Source organism: Pongo abelii, chromosome 2, assembly GCF_028885655.2.
Source record: "Pongo abelii isolate AG06213 chromosome 2, NHGRI_mPonAbe1-v2.0_pri, whole genome shotgun sequence".
NCBI classification, from domain to species: domain Eukaryota; kingdom Metazoa; phylum Chordata; class Mammalia; order Primates; family Hominidae; genus Pongo; species Pongo abelii.
This window is the reverse complement of record NC_085928.1, coordinates 94,311,903-94,333,157: the sequence shown is the minus strand read 5'-3', so window position 1 is coordinate 94,333,157 and position 21,255 is coordinate 94,311,903. Positions and strand designations below refer to the sequence as shown.

General features: G+C 39.1%; 1 protein-coding gene across 27 annotated transcripts in view; it reads right to left on the bottom strand.

The window, feature by feature from the left end:
* Nucleotides 1-21,255, bottom strand: part of FHIT (fragile histidine triad diadenosine triphosphatase) — a 1,506,756-nt gene that overhangs the window by 248,333 nt on the left and 1,237,168 nt on the right. For all 27 annotated transcript variants that reach the window (XM_063722037.1, XM_063722040.1, XM_063722039.1 and 24 more), the window contains 2 exons: nt 18,761-18,906; nt 16,144-16,173 (listed from right to left, as the gene is read on the bottom strand). In XM_063722037.1, the coding sequence (XP_063578107.1) occupies nt 16,144-16,173; nt 18,761-18,906 (176 nt within the window). The remainder of the gene's footprint in view (nt 1-16,143; nt 16,174-18,760; nt 18,907-21,255) is intronic.

The window sequence follows — 21,255 nt, the reverse complement described above, 5'->3', positions numbered from 1 at the left end:
TTTAAAAGTTAACTTCAAATTCAATTCTAACTCTATCTCCAACTTAGCTCTCTTGAATCTAACTGAAGATTCAACTTTCTTAACTCTAAACTTAACCCTTGAATCCCGACTCCTAGCTTTCACCTCTCAAGTGTCTTAACTCTAACTTAAAGTCAAACTTACTCTCTTGAGGAGGTAATTAAACTTCAACAACTAATTGGAATGAGTTCTTGTGAACTGAGAGCTTGGCTTGTCAACACATCTGGTCTTCAGAGGTTAAGAAAATCCTCACTTTCTGTTATTGTAAACTTAACACCAGAGTAATGTTTTATTTCAGCTATGGTGGTAATATTTTTTAAATTATGCTATTATCCACTTAAAAAAATCCATGATGCAAGGTATAAAGTAACATAATGCTCCTTGATGGTGAAAGCATGTCTTAGGCACCATGCTTTGGAGACAAACTGTGTATCTGGAGGGAATCTTCTCCTCCCACCCTAAACCACACATAGCACCTGGTATACCTCAGTCTTCAACATAAAGAACCAACTCGGCACATTCCATTTCATTCGACTCACTTGCTTAGATGGCTTAGGAAACCAACCTGCTCAACACTGGTAAGTCTAGGCCCATTAAAAGGGGGAGTGACACTAAACTGAAATCCATTTCATCTCTTCTCCAGGGTTTTCCTCGGACTCTCTAATCAGCCTTTCCTTCACACAGGGGTGAGGCCAAAACTACTATAGATAAAGAAGAAGAGAGCGAGATGACATTCTTTTTGAGGGCCAGGATGACACTGGCTTTGTCCACTGTTTTCATCACAGAAATTGATGTGGGCATGTAGTAGGTTCTCAAAAAAACAAAACAAAACTGGTGAATAAAGACAATGTGTGCTAAGCACTAAGCAGAGACCTCCCCATTTATGCTCTTATTTAATACTCACAAAATCCTAACAGCAGGGGGTATTATTATTCCAATTTTGCAACCAAGGAAACACATGCAAATAGCTAACAGTGGACAGAGTCAGAATTAAATACTTAAAGCATGCATTTCCCATGAGTGAGAGAGACATTTTGCAAACATGGGTAGAATGTGGTTCTTTGTGACCTGCCTCAAGATTCACCCCATCAATTTAGGCAAAAAATACAATCTTCCCTGAATATTTAGTTGGAAGATAACAAGTCAGTGAAGTTCAGTCTAGCAGTCCATGGGTAGGCCTCAGGGGAATAGGAGGCCCCTGAAATTAAATGCGACATTTTGTGTGTATGTGAATTTTCCCATGGAAAAAGTCTGCAGCTTTCCAATACTTGAAAGATTCTATGATCCTCCTAGCCCACAAAATTTAATGAGTTAGCTGCCTTTAATTAAAGTTATGCTTCTAATTGTCATCCCCAAAGAGTCCAAAGGGCTCCAGACGCCCTTTGTATGCCTACTGAAAGAAAAATGATTAGCCATGAAAGCCTGGTGGGTATTAGACATGAGAATAGTCAAACACCTTAGGTGTGGAAAGCACCCACATAGATCATTACTTAATGAAGAATAGTAATTAAGAATTTATTCCATTGCTGGCATTTGTCCACAGTGAGATTGAGAAGCCATTCTATTGCTGACCAGATGGTCCTGAGGATAGTGAAATGACAGAACCCCTGTATCACTCATCAGATTCACTGCTCTTCAAAATACGAAAAAGAACCAACAAAATCCTCATTATGACAGTGCCTACAAACAAGAACCTTCTGACCATTTCACATTCTGCAAACTTCATCTGCAACAAGAATGTCCAGACCTGAGGCTCTATACTTGGTGAAACCATGCTCACATTCAAAAAGCATTTATTGAGAGACTACTATATTCCAAGTACTGCAATAAATACTTGTTCCTATACCATCTAGATGCCCTCATGTGATTCTAGGCAACACGTTTAAAAGAGAACAGTCACCAAATAAAGAACCCTGAGATGGGAGGAACCAGTTTGGGAAAGTGGTAAAAATCATGCCATGTACACAGCCAAAGGCATTGATGATTCTTTAAAGGGAAAGTAATACATTTTCTTTCAACTTCTACAAAGTTTCTAGGTAAAAGAGGAAATAGAGAATCAATCCAAATTGCCAGAGAAGTCTGAAAGAGGACCACAAGGTAAATATTTCAGAGAAGCAAAGTGTTGGTTCACAATAATAAAAAGAAAGAAAGGAAATGAAAAAGCAAACTATTATAGCTGGGGTTATTCAACAATGGAATAAGACAGCTGGTAAAATGTTAGTCATTGCTGGAGGAATTTGAAATGCATTTATATGTTAAAAGCACTAAAGCTATAACTATAAAACCAAAAGATGGGTTAGTACAAGATGATTGTCCTAAAATACAAAGAAACACACATAGTATGTGAACCTTAAAAACTAATGTTGGTTATTCTGTTTGAAGAGAAGAATGTGATGTTCACAAATCAACTTATCACAAATTACATGCTTACTCTATTAATGTAATGACCTTGGGAGTTGACTCATAGTCTTCCTTGACCTAATGAGCACGCTGAGTATAATCAATTAGGTTTGCAATTAAAATTACAATTTATCTAACACCCCCCTCTACCCTCACCTTTTTATAAGGCTCAGGAGACAGTGGGGTGATAAATATAAGCCTTTCTGCTGTGGCTATCTTTCTATTTTTTTAAGCATTTCTATTATGTATAATTTATTAAACCTTAAATTTCTTCCCTATTTGTAAGTTTCAGCAAAATTTAGTCAGGTTTCAACACAGAGTATCAAGGGATAATTAGGACAGTCAGCAGTAATTTATCATATCTCAGCTGGGTTTTCATGCTTTCGCTGACTGCCTGTAGAAATCTGTTAGCCAGTTCTACACAGATCACTATAAAGTCTGCTTTATCTTTGTGCAAATTGCTTTTCTATTTTCCTAAAGTGAGCTGAAAGATGAGCCAATCCATTCCTGAAAATCTAGCCACCGGTGTGCTTCTCATCAGAGTGCAGCTGAGGCCAGGGCCTCAGATGAAGGGCTACAGTGGCTAATGGATGATGCAATGCCATGAGAGGCTTTTTTCCAGCCTGCTGTGGGTTAGAAATTTAAACCAGGCAGCCCGACTTCAGGTTAGATCTTCACAAAATATGCCCAGGAATCTATGAACATGCCAATACACATTTTATGGAGCAAATATTGCCTAGTAAGCCACCAGAGAGGAAAAGCCTAGAAAAGGCAGAGACACTAGTTCTATACCACTTCCACTGAAAAGGAGGATTTTATTAAGCCTGAACCAAAAAGGGAGGACCCCGTGTTCTTTAGAGAGATTCATTTACTAGATGGTGAAAAATGAATGCTCCAGGTAATTTCATTTTGAATTGATTTATTTCTAAATGGGGGGAAACTGACACTTGGTGAAGAAAGTAAAAAGTGGTTCTCTGGAAAGAGCCAGCCAGTCTCAGGTATAATCCAATTATTCCAACACAGGAAATAAGGACACAGAGGCAAGGGTGGAAGGTCACCTGAGAAGGGCATTCCTTGCAATGAATACCTTCCTGTCCCCTTCCCTACAGACTCTCAGAGAAGTATAAACTGACCCATATTTCCGGTTTATTTCTGATACCTAAACCTAATCAAAGTCCACTTTTTAGAAATCCAATAGTTATTCGCAATTAGATTGCACAGCAAATGAAATCATAAATTTCTCTATCCCAGCCCTGGTTGTCACATTCCTAAAATACAACTTGCCTCCCTCTGGCACTTTATTTAAATCTCTGAGGCTGGGCTCCAAAGCAGGTTATGGATTTGATAATTTGCTAATGTGGCCACAGTAATTGTTTTGAGCCATATTTATGATTTTATTGGATCTTACAACAATCAATAATAATTCATTGATGTCCCTGACTCTGGGGTTTTCTCGCAGTCGACAAATGGGGCAGCAGATTCATTTTTAATGTACTCACTTAGCACTCCCTCCCTGGGAGAGAGAGCCCTGCATATTTTAATAAAGGGCAAGAAATGAATGGCACTGGTACACATACTTTACCCTGAAAAACTAGCTGCAGCATAAGATTTAATGCTAAAAAGAAAGGAGAGAATAGACTAACAGGGCCCATTTTGTGCAGCACCACCATCGTTAAAGTTAATGGAATTACCGTGTGGTCATGCACCAGAGGGAACCTATTGGAAGTTAAGCTCTTCTAGGGCCATTGATTCACAGACTTTCATTCAAAGATTCCCACTGGCATGTGATGAGTATTGCAGATATGCAGAGGCACTTTAGAAACTGTTTACTCAAACTGCCAGTTAAGCACATTAAGAAACAACAATAACTGAATATTTTAGAGTAGATGATCTAGTGGAACATGTCTTCTGCTAGACATAGTAAAAATTTCAACTCTGACTGGCTTAAACAATAGAGGACTTCATTGGTCACCTAATTTTTTTCAGGCTTGAGTATAGTGGTGCAATTTCAGCTCGCTGCAACCTCCACCCCCTCCCAGGTCCAAGTGATTCTTGTGCCTCAGCCTCCCAAGTAGCTGGGATTACAGGTGTGGGCCACCACACCTGGCTAGTTTTTGTATTTTTAGTAGAGACAGGGTTTCACCATGTTGGGCAGGCTGGTCTTGAACTCCTGACCTCAGGTAATCCGCCCACCTCAGCCTCCCAAAGTGCTGGGATTACAGGTGTGAGCCACTGTTCCTAGCCAGATCACCTAATTTAAATGTCTAGAAGTAATGCAGGCTTCAAGTCTGGTTAATTCAACAATCCAATAATGTTACCTAGTGTCCAGCTTCTTTCTGTCTCTGCCATTCCAGCCTCAGCATCTGTTTTGCTCTGAGGCAGTTTGCCCCAGAAGATATAAGATGGCTGCTAGAAGCTGTCAGTTACCTGCTTTCTTGTTCATAAGCAGTAGTGGAGAAAACAGCCCATCCACAACTAATGCATCTAAGTCCTCCATGATGATGGGACTCCGATCCTTTAGAGTGTAGGATTCCTAAAGTCAAGGGAATCCTACGCTCTAAATAGCTTAGGAAAGGATTAATGAAAGTCATTACTGTGGCAGAGACAACTGACTTAGACTGGGATGGGCAAATTATGGCCCTCAGGCCAAATTTGGCCCACCATCTGCTTTTATAAATAAAGTTTTATTGGAATATGGCCATGCTTATTTGTGACAATTCATTTTCAGATATTCTATGGCTGCTTTTGTGCTGTAAAGTCAGACACATAATTATGACAAAGACCATCTGGCCCTCAGAGCCTAAAATGTTTACTATCTGGCCTTTTACAAAAGAAGTCTGCCAATCCCTGGCGTGCACCAAACAAGGTCTGCACCTGGAGCTAAAGATGACTTCAAATCCGTCCTAATTTTGTAGCTACTAAATCAAGAGGGAGGGTAGGAAGAATGCTAGAGGGACAACCACAGTGCCCAAGATAGACATGAGAGAAAATCCTCCAAGTCTAGAAAAGTAGGCTTAGAAACTAAAAGTAACAAATCAATTTAGGAAACCTATCATAAGCACATGTGAAATACCTCTGCCCTGAAATATACTCTGAGTATCATCAAAACATCAAATATATTTAAAATTGAATTACAATTCCTTACCACAACATAAGTCCCAGTGTAACGGCTCCCCGCCCACTCTTCACACTTCTCTCCTGCCGCCACTCTCTCTAAATTTCTGCCACCTGGTCTTCAGTCATTTCCTAGAATGTGCCAAGCTCATTCCCACTGCCATTTCCTCTTCCCAAAATGGTCTTTCTTCTCCAGCTCTTCGCTGGCTAGTCCCCTGTCATTCCCTGTTCTCGGTTTATGGGTTATCTCTTCAGTGACCACCCCATCTAAAGTAGCCACAGCACCCCATTCCCCTTCCACTATGTCATTCCATTTCACAACACCTTGTTTTAGTCTTTCTAGTATTAACCCAAATCTGCAATATTTTATTTGTTCCCTTTCACTCACGTAAGGGGAAAAAGACAATATGCTGAGAGTTTTTCCTTGGCTGTCTTGCCTTCCACTTTAACCCAGTGCCTGGGAGCACATGGCACATAGTAGGCACTCAATAAACACTTATTGGAGTAATATGTTAATATTAACTATAGAACTTCTACAACTTTTTCAGCCTTCCTGCATTATGATGTTCATTTCAAAGTCTGTACTTGAAAACAAGGACTATGTCTCATTCTTCTTAGGTTCTCAGGGCCTGTGACAATATCTGGCACATAGTAGGTGATAGAAGAATAAATTAATGAATGAATGCCAGACAGAAAAACATGAGTAAGCAGGATGCTCATTTCCTGGAAGGGAGGAACAGACTACTTTGGTAGTGAGGAAATCGAGATCAGAGCGATTCAGAACTGGAAGCAGCTACCTCACAGTGCTTTGAGTTTCCAGGTATAGAGGAAGATGAAAGACAGACTTAAATGCTACAGGGGTGATTAACTGTCAAGTAGTAGATGATGCTAATGACTTTCAAGGTCACTCGCTCCTCTGGGATTTTCTTGAATTATCCCATGCTCTGAGTTTCTTCCTTAAAGAGTGAGATGCATCGATGGTCATCTGATGGTGAAGCAGAGCTTGGAGTCACATTTATTCCCTCCATGGCTGAACAGTTTCATCAAAATTATACTGCTAGAACTTGATTACATCTGGAAATTTATACCATTTACAACCAACAGATGAATTTAAATGCAAATAAAAGCCCCTGTTGAGCTGTTTGTCAGGGCACCAGGATGGAAAGCATGATACGAAAATATTTTGTGGGGGAACACGTACTGATATATGGACCCCGGAGTGAGAGACTTGAATGTGAACATTAGGATAAATGAATTCCACCACAAAGTAAAAGAATATTTGGTGTGTTCACTTTGTTAACTCAATGTTGTTTATTCTTCTCAACCACCCTAGGCAAGGTCAACATCTTAAAAAATTCCATCTTCATTTTTCATGTAACGTCAGGAACAAGGAAGACGTGTTTAAAAGAATAAACTACCAGGGAAAGAAATGGAAGTTTTCATTACTGGAATCCAATAATATTATCTTTATGTTGAATAAGCCTAGGATTTCAAACCACTGTGTGTGTGTGGTTTTGTTGTTGTTGTTGTTGTTGTTTGTTTGGTTGGTTTTTTTTTTTGCCCTTCCCTCCTGAGGTTTAGGATTAATCTGATGGAGAAGGCTTCCAAAGATATATGTCTCAGCTTCCCTGATTTTGGTGAACAAGTGGCTTCTTTGGAGAAGGGATCTATTAGACAATAAGGTAGGATGGATGCCTCATGACATGTGAAGTTAGAATTTCAAAATGACCCTTTCCCGGCACTAACATAATTGACTTAGAAGGAAGGAAACGATTCCTCACCATGTTTGGCCTGAGGGCCATTACAGAGTCTCACTATCCCAACATTTTTCACTCAAATGTCCTCAGGAAGGTCATTATTCTAATTCTTCCACGTCTCTGGCTCTGCAGGTTGCCTTGTCTATTATTCATTAAGCTGGTTTCCATCTGACCCCGGCTCAGCCACGAAATCCTTACCTTTTCCAGCTGCTTTTTGTGTCTTGAGACTTACTTTATTAATGACTTTGGCATAAAGGGTAAAGAGGAGCGCCTGAGGGGACTGAATAATTTGAGATGAGTATCAAGAAAGAATCAAGTCCAGGTCATCTAGACCAAGAATCAAAATATATTTATAAAAATAAATGAAATTGCAGTTGATATTCTGGGTAACCATCAGAATCAACTGTGGACCTTTCAAAAAGCTACTTCATGGGCCCCACCCTCAGAGATTTGAAAATAGGAGGCATGAGAACTAGTTATATGCTAAAGATAATAAAGCAAAGAGAACGAATTATAATAGTCATTTCTTAATGGAAAGTTCTTCAAATGGGGCCCTTGGTTTTTCTTTTAAAATGCACTTTAAATAATAGAATCAACAACCATGTACACATTACCCAGTTTAAAAATAAAACACTGTAAAGCCGAAACCCTCGGGTACAATTCGCATCCCACATTGCACTGTTTCCCCTCTCTATCTCCACCCAGAGGCAGTAAGAACGTTATCTGTGTCCTTCCTTCTAAGCGCTATATAGATCTACATGTTTATGAATTATGTGGCAGCCTATAAGCAACCTGTTCTTTTATTTTACTATTTCCTGCTGTTAATAACTACTAATCAAAAGTTTGTAATATTTGGATCTGTTTCAGCTAAAAAGCCCAATTTCAATCAAGGCACACATTATTGTATGGGCTTTTATTCCCCATTCTGTATTGAAGGATGTAGTGCAGTCTAAAACAAATAGTTCCAGAGCAATTTAAGAGGCCAAGGCAGGAGGATCACTTGATGTCAGGAGTTTGAGACCAGCCTGGCCAACATGATGAAACCTCATCTCTACTAAAAATTCAAAAAATAGCTAGGCATGGTGGCTCGGGCCTGTAGTCCTAGTTACTCAGGAGGGTGAGGTGGGAGGGATTATTTAAACCCGGGAGGCAGAGGTTTTAATAAGCTGAGATCACGCCACTGCACTCCAGCCTGGGCGACGAAGCGAGACTCTGTCTCAAAAAAATAAAAATAAAACAAATGGCTCATCTACTGAAGTTGAATTGGCCACTAATATTTAATCAAAATTACTGAATCTTTGTCACATGATTAATTGGGCTGCGTTTATTTTACTTTTTTTTTTTTTTTTTTTTTTAACAGAATTGACAGTTTGGCCAGCCAATTATTTACATATCACAGGTTTAAAATTTTGAAATTAGAATGAGCTGATTACATGGAGTTAGAGATTTTTATATTTGATTTCCTAGGCTTGAAACACCCATAGCAAAATGGTGAGGCAGAGTAGTGGCTCCTTCAATGATTAGTTATTGAGCACTAGTATCCTATAGCAAAATGACAACAGTGAGTAACCGGCCTTACTACATCAACAAAGGTAAGAAGCTGACTGAATAATAACGCCTTACAATTAGGTGGTATTTTAGGGTCTACAAAACGCTTGCCCTTCACAGGAGGTTTGACTTCACAGTGATTAAGTAGAAATTACAGGCTCTGAGCCTCAGGTGTAAAAGACAGTTTACTGAATCCTATAAAACATTGAATGTCCCTACTATATGTGCCACGTGTTGGCATTACAAATATCAAAATAAATTAAACAGCCAAATATCCATTTTGCTATATGTCAGGGCCTCTAATTACTGACGGGATTTGTTTGGTAGTACTAATGAAAAATTAAACACTAAAAGCATATAATTCTGCTATAAATTGACATACCGCAATAAAGCAGCATTTAGGTTAAGCTTCACCTGTGTAATAAAGTTAAACAGGGACTGTCCTCTGGATATTTTTAGATGGAAACCATTATTCCAAGCAGAGCAAAATAATACAGATTAATATGTGGTAAGGGTGACAAAATATTTACAAAACCTGTGCTTGAGCTGCTTCTACTGTGATTACAGGATACAAAGTATTTTTTAGGAAGAGCCTGGTCATATGATATAATGAAGAGTTGGAATTTTGGATAGGCTTGGGTTTGAATCTCAATTCCACTATCTGTCAACAGTGCTTTTCCAGCATGTGATTTTACTTCTTTAAACCTCAGTTTCCCTAAGTGTAAAATATTAATGCCTACTTTTGCAGGTTGTTGTGAGGACTGAAGTAAGAATTATAAAACTAATGGTGAACATGTATTGAGGCTTTACTATGTGCCAGGCACTATTTTACAGGGATTTACATGCATTAATCCATTTGGTCCTCACAACAGTCACAGGATACTCTTAATACCTCCATTTTCTAAGTTTATGAATGAATGTGGGGGCACTCATAAAGGTTAACTCGCCCAGGGGTCATGCACCTGGCAGGCGACAGCTCTGGGTTTAAAACCAGGTAGTCTGGCCCCAGAGGCCTCCCTCTTCATCAGTATGCTTTAACTTCCATGCATTTTCTTCTCACCCTCATCCCTGCTTCAGGATCTCTCTCATCTCATTCACCTTAGCTCTTTTGAGTTTGAATGAACAGGGAAAAAGTAAATAAGAACGTGAAAATACTAGGGGACTTGGTTAATTTTCCTTTCAGTGCTTTGATCCAAATGGCATCATGCAAATCAAAGTTAACAAACTAGAAATGGAAAAACTCAATGATTTGATATCTACTTAGGAAAGGGCTTGAGGGTTTAGTAGGAGAGAGAAAGTTTCCCAAAGGAGACAGGCAGGCCCCCAGACCCATCTGCTTGGAGAGCTGGTGACTAGGGGTTTTGCCTCAAATCACCAGGAGCAGGAGAGGGAGGGGAAGTAGAGACATTTACATGCCAGAGGGAAAGGGCTTGGAACCTCAACACTTCTCAAAGGCATCCACTCCCACATGTACACCCAAACCCATCCCTGAGCACTGTAGTTGTCTTCGGTTTACCAACCCAGTCAAACTCGATTCATTCTGAGGGCAGAGATGCAAACTGTAAGGCAATTCTACAAGATAAAAGCTACAGCATCCTGAAGATACCAATTCTTCATACAGTAAATATATGCATTAGGTATTAACATAGTCAAGGCACCCTTCACCATGGCTGTAATGAAAGGATAAAAGTCCTATGGCAAATCACATATCTCTTAAAGTGTCTTTCCAAATGAAAATATTAAGTAACAGTAAAAAAAAATCATTTTCATCCTCGAGATACAGGTTTGTCTCTTTCTGTACACACCAAATCTTTCCTAGAAACTGGTTTGGGTTGAGAGCAGCAGCCCCTACAACTGCTTCTTATCACTCCTTCAGGAAAGCAGCTTCAGAAAACTGAAGTGAGCATCAGAATCATTTGTGGTGTCTGTTAGGACAGAGTCCTAGGCCCCACATCAGAACTACTGAGTCAGCAAAGCATGGGGCAGGCAGGCTTCTGTCCTATGACTACCTTCTTTAGGTAACTGTGAAGTACTCTATCGATTTATAACCCCGACTTACTCATGATCATTTACGCATACACCAGAGGCCAGTCTATGTTAGGATAGAGAGGGCCAGTATTATTTTCCCCAATTAAGAAGGCAGATTTCTGAATTTTCAAGGTGTCATTTTTATAAGTTCAAATAAGATATTCAAATAGCACAAGTCATATAATCAGAGTAAAGTTTTCTCAAGAATTTAACCAAAAGGCAGTCACTCATAGTGAGAGAATTCAGTGTATAATAATTAAGCGAATTTGGCAGGACCACAAACCATCTCAATGCTAGTTACAACCCCTTAAAGCCTAGCCACAACCTATTTTACAGATGAGAAACTGAGCTTAAGATTAAGGTTAAGAAACATGTACAAGGTCCAAGGGCCATGATGTGGCAGGGCTGGGATTTGAACTGGGGTGGACTGGTCAGATTCTATATCCATGTCCAAATCCTAGCCAATCTCTGCTACATATACCACGTACTGAACATGAATACATCAGTTTTTCTCCACCATCACTCAATATAATAGATAGGGTTTCTGCATTCAAAAAAACAAGGAAATAGATGTTCAGAGAGGCTAAAAGGCTGATCCAAAGGTGCACAGTTAGGAAGTTAATAGGGCCAATATTCCTAACGGAACCTCTGATGCCAAAGTATGTTAACTACTAGACTTAATTAAGAGCTAAAATGTCCTCATTTTCATAAATCAGAAAGATTACCAAATTTTCATGTGGAAAGTTTGTTGTAGAACCACAGAAACTTCTCAGTGAACAGAAGAGCTTCCTTTTTATCTCATTTAATTTTTGAATTATACTTCTATAAATAATTATCTTCTTCTTCTGGAGCAATCTAAAAAGTAATTTCTAATATCTTAAAAGTTATTAACAGCTACTTCCCACTGCATTAATACTATAAAATTAAATTTCTAAGTAGAAGATTCAAGTATCATAAACATAGAAGAGTGTAAGCAAGCATAATCTGTAAATAGTTCTTACGAGATTCCAGATTACCTGCCTGGAATAAATCTCTCTTTAATAGACCCGAAACCGCCTCCCACCCAAAGGTGTACATACCAATTGTTCTAAAAGATAGCTCACATGAAACTCATTAAGCAGCATCGCTTCTAAAGAAATGAATATTGCCTTAATGGTTTGATTAGATGGAATTACATTTTGGAACATGATTTGAGAACTGGATCCATGGAAATTTTAGTCTTCGTTAGTAACACCTGGAATATAGGAGACTTTTGATAGGGATTCCAGGAATATTGCTGACTGCATGCTGGAATACACATACATATCATCTTCTACTTCATGTTAACTAAAGTTAGAAACTTATGAGATTCGTTCCAACAAGCAACAAGCAAAGTTCCATTATCATCATCATTCTCTTCCCCACACAAAAGAGCCATAGAAAATACAGCGGAGAAAAAGCTGTGTCATTTCCTTAACCATTACCCGGTTCATGGCTCAGACCCCTGTAACACAATGCAGATTAACAAGAGGAAAGCCTAACAAATATATTTAATATAAGTTTTATGTGCCATGGGAGACTTTAGAAATAAAGACCTAAAGACAACTGTGTATTTTTATGAACAGTCATGCAGAAGTATGATTGGATGATAAAAGAGTATGACTTGATGGTAATAAATTGGGGAAAACTTAGCAAGGCCTATGTGTTCAGATTCTTCTTCGCATGTGAGTAGAGGGCAGAACTCCTCTGGAATGAAGGTCTTATGGCCTACTTGTAGGGGTGTTAGGTCAGAGAATTCTTTTATGGCACACTTGAGGGTAGACAAATGGAAGGTCAGAGAGTGATGTTCCTGCTTCTGTAGTTTTCTCAGTTTCCTTCACCTTAAAATACTCAGTATGCAGTGCTAGCATATTTTGGGGGTAGCATGTCCTGAGACCTATCATAAACAATGACAAAATCCAGGTCCTCACAAAGCTTACCTTCTCAAAGAACTAGAGAAAAGACAGAGGTACAGGTGCATAGCCAAACAAATAAAAGACAACGAAGAACACCTTGAGAGAAATCAAATCATGCACCAAAACAGAGAGTAGGGGCTTTAGGAGAGCTACTTCAGATGAAGGGTCAGGCAGGCTGTTTGGATCTGTATGGTTGAAGATGAAAGAAAAAGATTATTTCTCAAGCCTGCAGAACATCAAACTGCTGCAATAAACACCTTGCGGATAGCAGGATTCTACTACTTTTAAACCCAAAAAGGAGAGTTAATAATCAATTGTGAAATAAGAGGTCACTTTTTTACTTCGATATTTCTCTTTCCTGACTACAAGTGCCTTACTGAGTAAGCGAGGCCACGCTTGTTCTTTGCAAAGCAGAATTTAAAGCCCCTGAAACAAAAAAACCCTACAGTGGTATCATGTTCAAGAGGCTAACTCAGTGGTGCACCTTCATTAACGATAACAACAGGTGCTCCAGGGGAAAAGAACATTACCGGGCTTATTGCTATTACCACTCAGCATGAGACAAAAAAGGTTTAGAACCCAGAGATCAGGCAGAATATCAAGAAAGAGACACAGAGGCAAAGATGAAGAGAACAGTCACTGTGCTTTCTGTGGCAGGTTGTCAAATGCTGCCTTAAAATGTGCAACTGTGTGAATTTCAAAATATGAAATGCTCAGAGTCTTGAATTGTAGTTTTCACAACTGGACAGCTGAATACTAAAGATGCTGCTTTGTCCCCTAGAGGGGCTGGCTACTGCAAGACTGGCTTCCAGGGGTCATAATTATGTGGCTATTGCCACTCAATATTTTATCATCATACAATACTGAGGCTGGCAGATATCTATCATGGGATGTGCTTGTTAATAATGAAGATTCCCAAGCCCCAGTCACAGTATTCTAAATAAGCAGATTTAGAATAAGGACTGAGAATCAACTTTTTGTTGTTGTTAACTGATATCAAAGTTAATTTTCATGCAGGTGATACAAAGATCACATTTTGAAAGCAGATTCAACAACTTTAGATATGGATACTTTGTCTAAAAGGACAGCTTTGGAACCTTCATTGTTCTCTGGGATTTTATGTGTGTGTGTGTGTGTGTGCGTGTGTGTGTGTGTGTGTGTGTGTGTGTGTGTGTGTGTGTGTGTGTGTGTGTGTGTGTGTGTGTGTGTGTGTTTTCTTTTAACCACCATATTCTACAAATGAGTCAAGATATCCCCATTAATTCATATCAGGGGACTTCTGTGATCCGGTTGGAAACAACTGAAAGATGTGCAAAACAACATAATCTGCTGATTTAAAAAACAGAATTGTTATAAAAAATTCAACTTAAGCTAAATAGTCAGGGTGATGATAACAATAACCACATTCCACAATTCATATATAAGTACTATATGTTAAGAATTAGTCCAACATCATCACCATCAAAGGTAACAAAAACATTACACATTTTGGCCAGATAATTGGGACACCAAAAAGTCATTACTATCGGAGTTACACAATCTATAGCCATAGTTATCAGCCCAGCTAGACTCACTGCTTATTTGTTTTGTGTGTGTGTGTTTATTATTTTTAGTCAAGAGATAATTCAAATATCATAAAATTCACCATTTTAAAACATACAATTCAGTGGCTTTATTATATTCACAATGTTGCACAACCATCACCACTAAGTCCACAACGTTTTCATTACCCTAAAAGAAACCTGTAACCATTAGGAATCATTCCCCATTCCTTCCTTGTCCCAGTCCCTGGCAACCACTAATCTACTTTCCATCTCTATTCAGAGCCTGTTGTATAGCAAATATTTTCTATCCCGCTTTAGAATGGCTAAATGAAATTTTAAGATCACATAACCTATCTATTCATATAAGTTTCAGCTATGCTTACTATGTACCTATTATCATTCTATGCATCCCACTTAATACAGCTTGTGCATTCCCCCATGTCACTAGCTATGCCTCTACAGTACCACTTTCAATGGCTGAAGGAATTCCATCAAATAGATATTGCATAGTGCATCTAACTAATCCGGTATAGTTGAAATTTACATTTGAATACTGAGTTAAAAAAAATCTGGGAACCAAGTTTAAACATTTGTGTTTTGCATTTCAAGAATTGATTTCAAAAAGAAGCCACAGGTATTAAATCCTTTCTTTGCATCTGTATATTTAGAGCCTCACATGGAGGTTAGACAGTGGGACAGAGGAAAGCTGAAAGTCTCTGTGTCTATCACCACACCCTGTGTGTAGAGCAATTAGGAGGTTAGCCCTTTTTTATGATAAGGAATTTGGTGGCCCATATGGTGGCAGTCCCTACATAAACTTTCACTGCTTAGAGGTATTTCCCAGAGATTCTATTTTAAAAGTCCCAGAAGAGCTGTGTTAAAGACAAAAGTAAAGTAAGATCAAAAGGGAACTTATGTTTATTTGGCATTGTTTGTGCGGGCATCACCTTATCCACTCACAGCTAGTCTTCGAACCGTTAAACTTTATTTCAACAAAGTGTAACATTAACATCCCAGCCTGACTTGCTTCTGACTTCTAGCACCAAAAATAGAGCCTTTTCTATGACTTAGGTGCAGAGTCTACCCGTATAGGAATTAGCATTTGTATGAAAAGAGCTGAAACCCAGCTTCTGAATCAGCCAGGATTTTATTATTTTATTTTTACTACAGAAGCAGAGACTATCCTAATAAATCCTCCTTTCTTCTCCTAGCACACTTAAAAACCCATCTTTGAGCTCCACTGACTCCATTAGGTTTGAACTTTGGTATTAAGTACACAGAGAGGAAAAGAGTAGGTGTGGGGGTGACGAGAAGGAGAATAGAGAGAAGCACAGAGACAGGAAGGAAGGGAGGCAGCTTGATGCTACTGCTGCGGTTATTCCTTCACTCAACAACAAAGTAGCAAAAGCAGACTATGTCAAGAAGCAAAGGTCTGTCAAAGACACCCCAGGCTTAACATAGGGCTGCAAAAACCCACAGGAAGCTCACATGCTATTTCCTAGACACTCTCTCACATGAACCACTTTGACTTCTGTTTCCGGACTCCTTGATTTAGTTTCTGTTTTAGCGTTTGCACAATAATAATTTTACTACTAAAAGTAAATGTCTTGTAAACTAATGGGAAACATATTGTTCGGCAGAGTTTATAATGTCAGGATTTATGGCTCTAATACTGAGGGTCTGTCTGACCTCGAAGATAACATAATGAAACAGCAATGTGCTGCAAATGACTCCTTGTGATTTTTTATTAGTTCTCATAATCGCCTCTTATTAATTTGTATGCACATAATAAGCACTCACCTTCACAGTCTGTCCGGCTTCGGGGCCATCCTAGAAGTAGGAAAAAACCAACAGAGGTGAGAATACATAGATGGCATCTCCTGCTTATTCAGAAATATCACCCATTAATAATTTAGATGCAATTTCATTGTGTGTTAATTTATAGTATTCTCATGGGGACCATTGGCTTCAAATATGTGGGACTAGACAGTTCTCCATTTCTGCCTGAGAGTAAGTGCGAAGTCATGTATAAAAATGATATAAATTACCCAGCAAGCCCACTCCTTGCTACTTTTCATGCTCTTTGCTCTTGGCTATGGTTTTAATTGCATTAAAGGAAGGCTGAAAATGTTTGGGGAGGTGAAGTATCACACCTTCTGGTTATCTTTAGAGGTGGTTTAATTAATTTCTGATTACTTTAAGCTTCTACTCAGGAAATCTGCTATAAACATAAGCCATTAAGCAAGAATATGGGGTATTTCATATAGGAAGAGTCCTCTCCGGCTATTCTGACCTTGTGGGAGACAAATGGTAGTATTCATTGTAGCTGGACCCTTTTCCCAAACTAGTTCCCTTTGCCTGTTTCTGAAGCTTAGTTGTAAATGAGCAAACTCACCAAGTCACCAGCCATAATATAAAGCAAAAGCAGACACTCAGCTGGTTGAGATGGCCAAACAAGCAATGGCTCCACAATCAGAAATTCCAAAATAGAATTTCGCCTCTGCAACTTTAGCCAGGTTTGTCTACCTCTATGAGCCTGACTAACAGGGTGAGAACTCCCGCCGTAAGGATTAAGCACAACTGTGTATATCAGGGATTTTCAAACTTAGAGTCACAACCCATTAGTGGGTCATGAAGTCAACTTATGGGTTGCAATCAGCATTACAAACAATGTAAATCAGGTTTTTTTTTTTTTTTTGAGAAAGGGTCTTACTCAGTTGTCCAGGCCAGAGTGTGGTGGCATGATGGCAGCTCACTGCAGCCTTGACCTCCTGGACTCAAGTCATTCTCCTGCCTCAGCCTCCTGAGTAACTGGGACTACAGGCATGCACCATCATGCCTGGCTAATTTTTGTATTTTTTTTAGGGACAGGATTTTGCCATGTTGCCCAGGCTGATCTCAAACTCCTGAGCTCAAGAGAGCTGCCAGTCTTAGCCTCCCAAAGTGCTGGGATTACAGGTGTGAGCCACCACACCCAGCCAGAAATCAGATCTTAATAGAATAAAAACTATTAGACTGCACAGAATGAGTAAACATTGTTTTGTGAAACTCTGGTTTCCTTTATCAATATAGGCATATGCATATATTTCATATATGTGTGTCAGGGGAGACAGGCATGATTTTGAAATAAATATATATCTTACTGTAGGTTACAGTAAAAAATAGTGTGACCACATTGCATATATGAAAGTACTCTAGGTGCTAACACAAGTCAGCTGTTACATTTATGGAATTAACTTTCTAGTGAAACATGTTTCATAACCAGCAATGGCCATTTCCTGTAAATGTGATTTTTATTCTTGTATCTCACTAAACATTAACAGAGGTTTTCATTCACTGCCTTCATTTAGTGTCTCCAGAAACACAGTTTGCAACATAAGCTTGATAAACCCACTCTGAGCTGAACTACCTGCCTGAAGGGGACTCAAATGTTTGACATACAGCACACACACACAAAGCATTTGGGGGAAGTTTAGCTCCTCTTAACACAGATATGGCAGCAAAAAAAGAAAGAAAAAAATATGTTTGAGAAGAAGATGAGCACTTTTAGTCAGAGCCTTTATAACCTGAAAACACTGGCTTTCTTTATCTGGTCTCTTTGAAGCTCTATGGTAGAGAGCTGAGGAGGGGAGGAAGAATGGCAAACATTCAGTTTAACTAACAGGCTGAGTACAGAGTCCTCACATTTTGAAAGTGTGTCCTTCCAAAGGGCAATTACAGGGTCATCCAATTTCAGAGCCATGGAGGACTTTATACATTGATACCCCAGCCCTTTCCATAGAGGACCTGAAGGAGCTCATGGTATGTTACTACGGATTTACTTAATTCCCTACTGATGACTCACCATGGACATCCTTCTCCCAACCTGAGAACTGTGGGCTCAACCTCTGCCTAAAAATCTTCAGTGACTGGGGATCTGATTTCTTTACTGGTCAGTGGGCCACACCCAACCAGTTAATCTAGCTTCTAACTAATCTGTGATCAATCTCTGCAGCTTGAATTAAAGATAGACAAAAGGTAAGGCCCAGCCTAAGCTGCATATCTCTGCCACCCTGGAATTAGAGCAGGGCTTAGTCCATGCGGTGCTCAAAAATTAGTTACCATGGAATGAAAATGATTTCTCCACTCCCAGTTCCAGTAAGCAATTTGGAACGTCTGAATGTCCATTAAATCACTTATCCATTACTCCCACCTGCTTGGTAAACAAGCCTCAGACATCACCTTGGACGCTATCCCATGGTCCATCTTGGGGCCGATGGACAGTAGGGCTGCCCTGCATTAGAAATGTCTTTTTTTGGCTGCTACATAAAATACAAACAATCACATCTGCCTTCCTGGTGAGATGTCAGGAGGAGCAAGCCCAATGCCGGGATTTAAAAAGGAAGAAAAATCATTTCTGAGTAATCTGTACACTCACCTGCATGGAAAAGGTGAGAGAGGTCCCGTGGAAATGTTTTTCCACCACTGTCCCGACTCTCTGGGTCGCCTGAAACAAATCGGCCACTTCATCAGGACGCAGGTCACAGAAGCGCTCCACTGGCCGCAGCGGGCACACGAGGACATCTGTAGCAAGGTCTGTTAAGGCCCATGCTGCTGGCTTTGGGTAGTGTTCTTACCAAGCAGTTTATACCCACAGGATTGAATCCTCTTGGACCAGGGCCTGAACTCTCAAAGACTAAGGAATGAAGAAACAGATATTTACCATCCACTGAACTCCAGAGAGTTGAAAGAGAGCTTCCACACATGGATAATTACACTTTGAAGGAGAAGCTGTGGTATGCAGAAGAATTTCTTGCAAAAGAAAGGGACATTCGTGTACAGACAGACTCAAGTGTATGGTGAGATAATTATGCGAGGAGGCAAGATCTATTCTAGATCATTATCTCTTGACCCCTATTCTAAAGCTGTGTCCGCTTCAGCAGCCAAAGGCACTAGGTTGAAAAAGCAAGTGGAATATCCACTTGGTTTCTCTAGGTAGAACATGGGGATAAATTTTTAATTTAAATGATCTCTTTAGAGAAATAAGAAAATTATGCAATGAACATATAAAAGTAGATGCTTATTTTATTTTTAAAAGAGTACAGACATTCTGAAAATGTATAGTGAACTTTATCCACAACTAAGAGAGGTGCCATGTGGTTAAGCAATTTATGACAAGAGTTCCTCAGACTAATTTTTTTTTTAGAATCCAAAAGAAGACATTTGAAGGTAAATCATCAAAGAAAGAGGTTGTCTGGTTATTCAAATAAAGCATTCTTAATGCATTCTACAAGTTAGACAAGGCAACGTATTTACATTATTGGTCTCAGCAACACATAAGATCTAGAGAAAAAAGGATAGAAATTTGATTACTTCTTGATAGGAAATTAATATTCACTGTTACACCATCAATAACATTTCAGTCACTATACACACACGTATGCACACATGTGTATATACACACACGTATGCACACATGTGTATATATGCACACTATATATATAAATATTTGTTTAGTTTTTAGATAGTAACAAGAGAAACAAACTCTTGTACGTTTTTCTGTTTCTTTTTTCTTGTTGTTTTAAGACAGCATGCTCCTGCCTGGAGCTAAGCAGCTAAGGGGCATAATAAAACCATAATTCTGCAATTGCTAGTCTCACTAGAATATCAACCCCATTCCACTATTGGCAGAACTCAGAGCCCAAGGGGAAACACACTGAGCTCAGCTGGTCAGGCCTGATTTCCATAAGAGAGAGGGGAAAAGAAAGAAGAAACTGATTACTTTTGCTCATAATCAGGAAATTCATGTCAATGGTAAACTAGGAAAAGAAGCATTTTTAAAATCAGAGTTCATTTTTCAAGAGAGGAGAAGGGAGGCCTTCACCCACAGGGCATCTGATACTTAAAAAGATAATTATCCATCTTTGGCAGGCCCGCTTTATTATCATGGGTCAATGAACCATTTAGAAATGAAGAATTTCCTTTCATTTCCTTTGAGCAGATTGCCAGCCTCCACTCCCACGGAGCTGCTTTTTCTGTGTTAAAAGGGACCCTTCCCCATATTCCTCCTCCCTGCTTTGAATTACGCCCTCACTTAGGCCTGACTTCACCAAACCACAGCAAGGGTGACAACCACGCAAGCTTCCAATGAAGTCCATAAGTGCTATATTAGGCTATGTTCACACACAGCAACTCGGTGGGGAAGGAAGACATTTCACTTAAACAATGGCTTACTGTGAAAACTGGTGGAATAAATCAGACAAACTATGTATCTAATGCAAATTTAGTAATATCAATGACATCCAAAAGTGTTTTTTTTCAACACCATAAAAAAATTTTATTATTTGTCAATTTTGCTTGTTTGCATGTTGCTCCTAGAAAAACAACTCAGGGAAAGCAAATTAATTAGAAGAACAGCAGATAGCTTTTGTAATTCTAATGCCACTTTTTATATGCCAATTGTTTTAAAATAATATCACAGATGCAATATAATTTAATTTGGAGCCTCTTAGGCCTTGTTAATGGGTAAATTCCATATTATACATAGGCTATAAAGACACATTTACTTCTGGATCCTGTTTGCTTGGGATTATCTCCTCTGTCAAGATTTCTTAGCCAATATGTAGGATAACCTTCAAATAATTAAACTTACTATATTGAATTGAATAAATGTTTTATCCAGTACATATCATGTGTGAAAACTTGTGGAACTGGTTACCACTTCTCCCTATAATCTAGAGTAGAGAGTTTTTTTAGTAATGATATTTTTTAAAGGAAGCGAAGGTCAATAGTTATAATTTAGGTTGTATAGTTGACAAGGAGATTTCTCACAGTAGATGAAAACCAAAGGCGACTTCTTAGAGCAGATGAGATTTAAACTGGACTTTAAAAATTGGGGAGTGATTTAGCCAGTGGATTGGGCTGGCAACCTAC